Genomic DNA, 1,854 nt, shown 5'->3' with positions numbered 1-1,854 from the left:
TGGTAGGATTATCCTGAGTTTGGGCTAGTGGTGGGGTGGAGGCAGGGTTAGCTGGGTAAGATGGGGGTGATTGCCCTGTAGACCAAGCCCGATATATCTCGGCCATCTGTTGCTTAAGTTTAAGCATTTCTTCTTTCATTTTACCGACGTCTAACTCCTCTATCTCAATACCTGTGTCGACATCCGGGATAGACATGCTTTTGGGTATCGGTCCTTTTGACCTGGTTTGATAATGATAATGTGCCAGTATACTCTAGATAAACTAACTTCTTGAATTCTGGAAATGAGCAAACTTGTTAGTTTTGAGAGTTTAACACATATACAATTACACGTTGAGATGCAATGTTCCTAGACAAATAACCATTTTCTATCATGCATTTGCTCGGTTGCTTGTGTCATCCCAACTTTTCTTGATCTTTCTTTTTATTGTCACTCACTCTTTATTTTATTCCTTCTTTTGATTGTGGTCGAATCTTATAGAGATTGCCTGCGTATCATGTCCCCGCATGAATCAGACCGTGCGTAGTTCCGGCGGAAGGCCATTGTCAACACTTTTATTTATTATTTAAATAATACAAAGATGGAACGGACATTACATTTGGAAAACATTATAAGAAAATGGTTTTAAAACTCGACACAAACCTAAATCAAACAAAAGACATAACTCTTAACAGCTGTGAACATGCTCCACTCCCCACTTTTGTTTTCAATCATTGGATTATCTGCTCACGGTGGGGCTTGACCCGGATGACCTCCTAGTGTACGATACATTCTTTCTAACTCCATTGCCAGATGACGGGCAAAAATAGGTGCATGCTCTATAAACCTGCCATAATCCATCCCTTGGCAGTTCACATAACTTTGAGAGGTATAAACTGCCAAATCATGGATTCGTGCCCTGAAATCTTGGAGACGTTGGTCTTGGTTTTGCAGTTGTTGTTGGCGAGTGGTGGCTATATCTCTTATACGGTCTTCGCGATCTAAAGCTGACTCTAATTGAGCTCGAAGTCTGGCCTGATCGAGTCTTGCCTGTGCCCTTTCTATGTCGATGTCTGCGTGCTGATGTTCTCTATTGTACCTTCTCGCTTCTTCCAATTGTGCATGGAGTTGAGCTTCTGAATGTATCAAACGGTCTTTCTCTTTCTTGAATTGTGCCATGTCTTCTTCGGATCGCATTACTTGGCGTTCTTTATTAGATTTGGCCTCCTCGTTTAATTGTATGATTCTTTCCTTAGCTTTGCCTAACGCCTTTTCAGTGTTTGCCAAAATGGGGTCATAATCCTGCATTTTTTCCAAAAGATTGGTGATGATTTTTTGATCTTTCCAACTTCTCATTGGTGCTTCAGAATCTTTCTTCATTTTTTGAAATTGAGCATGGAGATTTTTATTTTCACAAGTCAGACTCTTATTTTCACCTTCTGCTTCTTGTGCTTGTAAGTCTTTCTCCAAATTGAGGTTCCTCAGACTTTCCTTTAAGGCATGAATAGTTGCTTTGTATCCCTTTTCCTTTTCTCCCCAAACCAATCGTTCTTGGATTTTATCGTTAAAGGCTTGAACATGTGGTCTTTTTATAGGCCTTCTAAGATCGGGTTCTGGTGCATCATCCACGCGGGATCGTTTCTCAAACCACCTTGCATATCCTGGATTCATCTCGCCCTTTGCAGGATCTGAAACTTGAGTATCATCTTTCAAGTATCGACATCCATTTCACATCTGCTGAATTAAAGCCTCGGGAAGAGTGGCTTCGGGGTGTAACTCGATCACTTGCATACTCAAATCCTCATCATCAGGCACCACTTGGTATCTCCCTAGTTGTCTTAGAACTCTCTGTGGCGCATATGGCTGGACGCTTCT

General features: G+C 41.4%; 1 protein-coding gene across 1 annotated transcript; it reads right to left on the bottom strand.

Moving 5' to 3' along the window:
• Nucleotides 1-608: 608 nt before the first annotated feature.
• On the bottom strand, nucleotides 609-1,650 carry LOC138873707 (uncharacterized). The gene is made up of 2 exons (XM_070152184.1): nucleotides 827-1,650; nucleotides 609-642 (listed from the first exon to the last, which is right to left on the bottom strand). Exons 1-2 carry the CDS (start codon nucleotides 1,648-1,650, stop codon nucleotides 609-611), a joined length of 858 nt encoding a protein of 285 aa, XP_070008285.1.
• Between the last annotated feature and the right edge of the window lie 204 nt (nucleotides 1,651-1,854).

Source organism: Nicotiana sylvestris, chromosome 7 (genome assembly GCF_000393655.2).
Source record: "Nicotiana sylvestris chromosome 7, ASM39365v2, whole genome shotgun sequence".
Taxonomy (NCBI): domain Eukaryota; kingdom Viridiplantae; phylum Streptophyta; class Magnoliopsida; order Solanales; family Solanaceae; genus Nicotiana; species Nicotiana sylvestris.
The sequence above is the reverse complement of the archived record's forward strand: the minus strand, read 5'-3'. Positions and strand labels throughout refer to the sequence as shown.

Excerpts from the sequence above, each read along its gene's own strand:
- LOC138873707 (XM_070152184.1), bottom strand. The coding sequence starts at position 1,650 with ATGAATCCAGGATATGCAAGGTGGTTTGAGAAACGATCCCGCGTGGAT. Across the intron at positions 643-826 it reads CAAGGGATGGATTATGGCAG|GTTTGTGTCGAGTTTTAAAA; the intron begins GTTTATAGAGCA and ends TGTTTGATTTAG.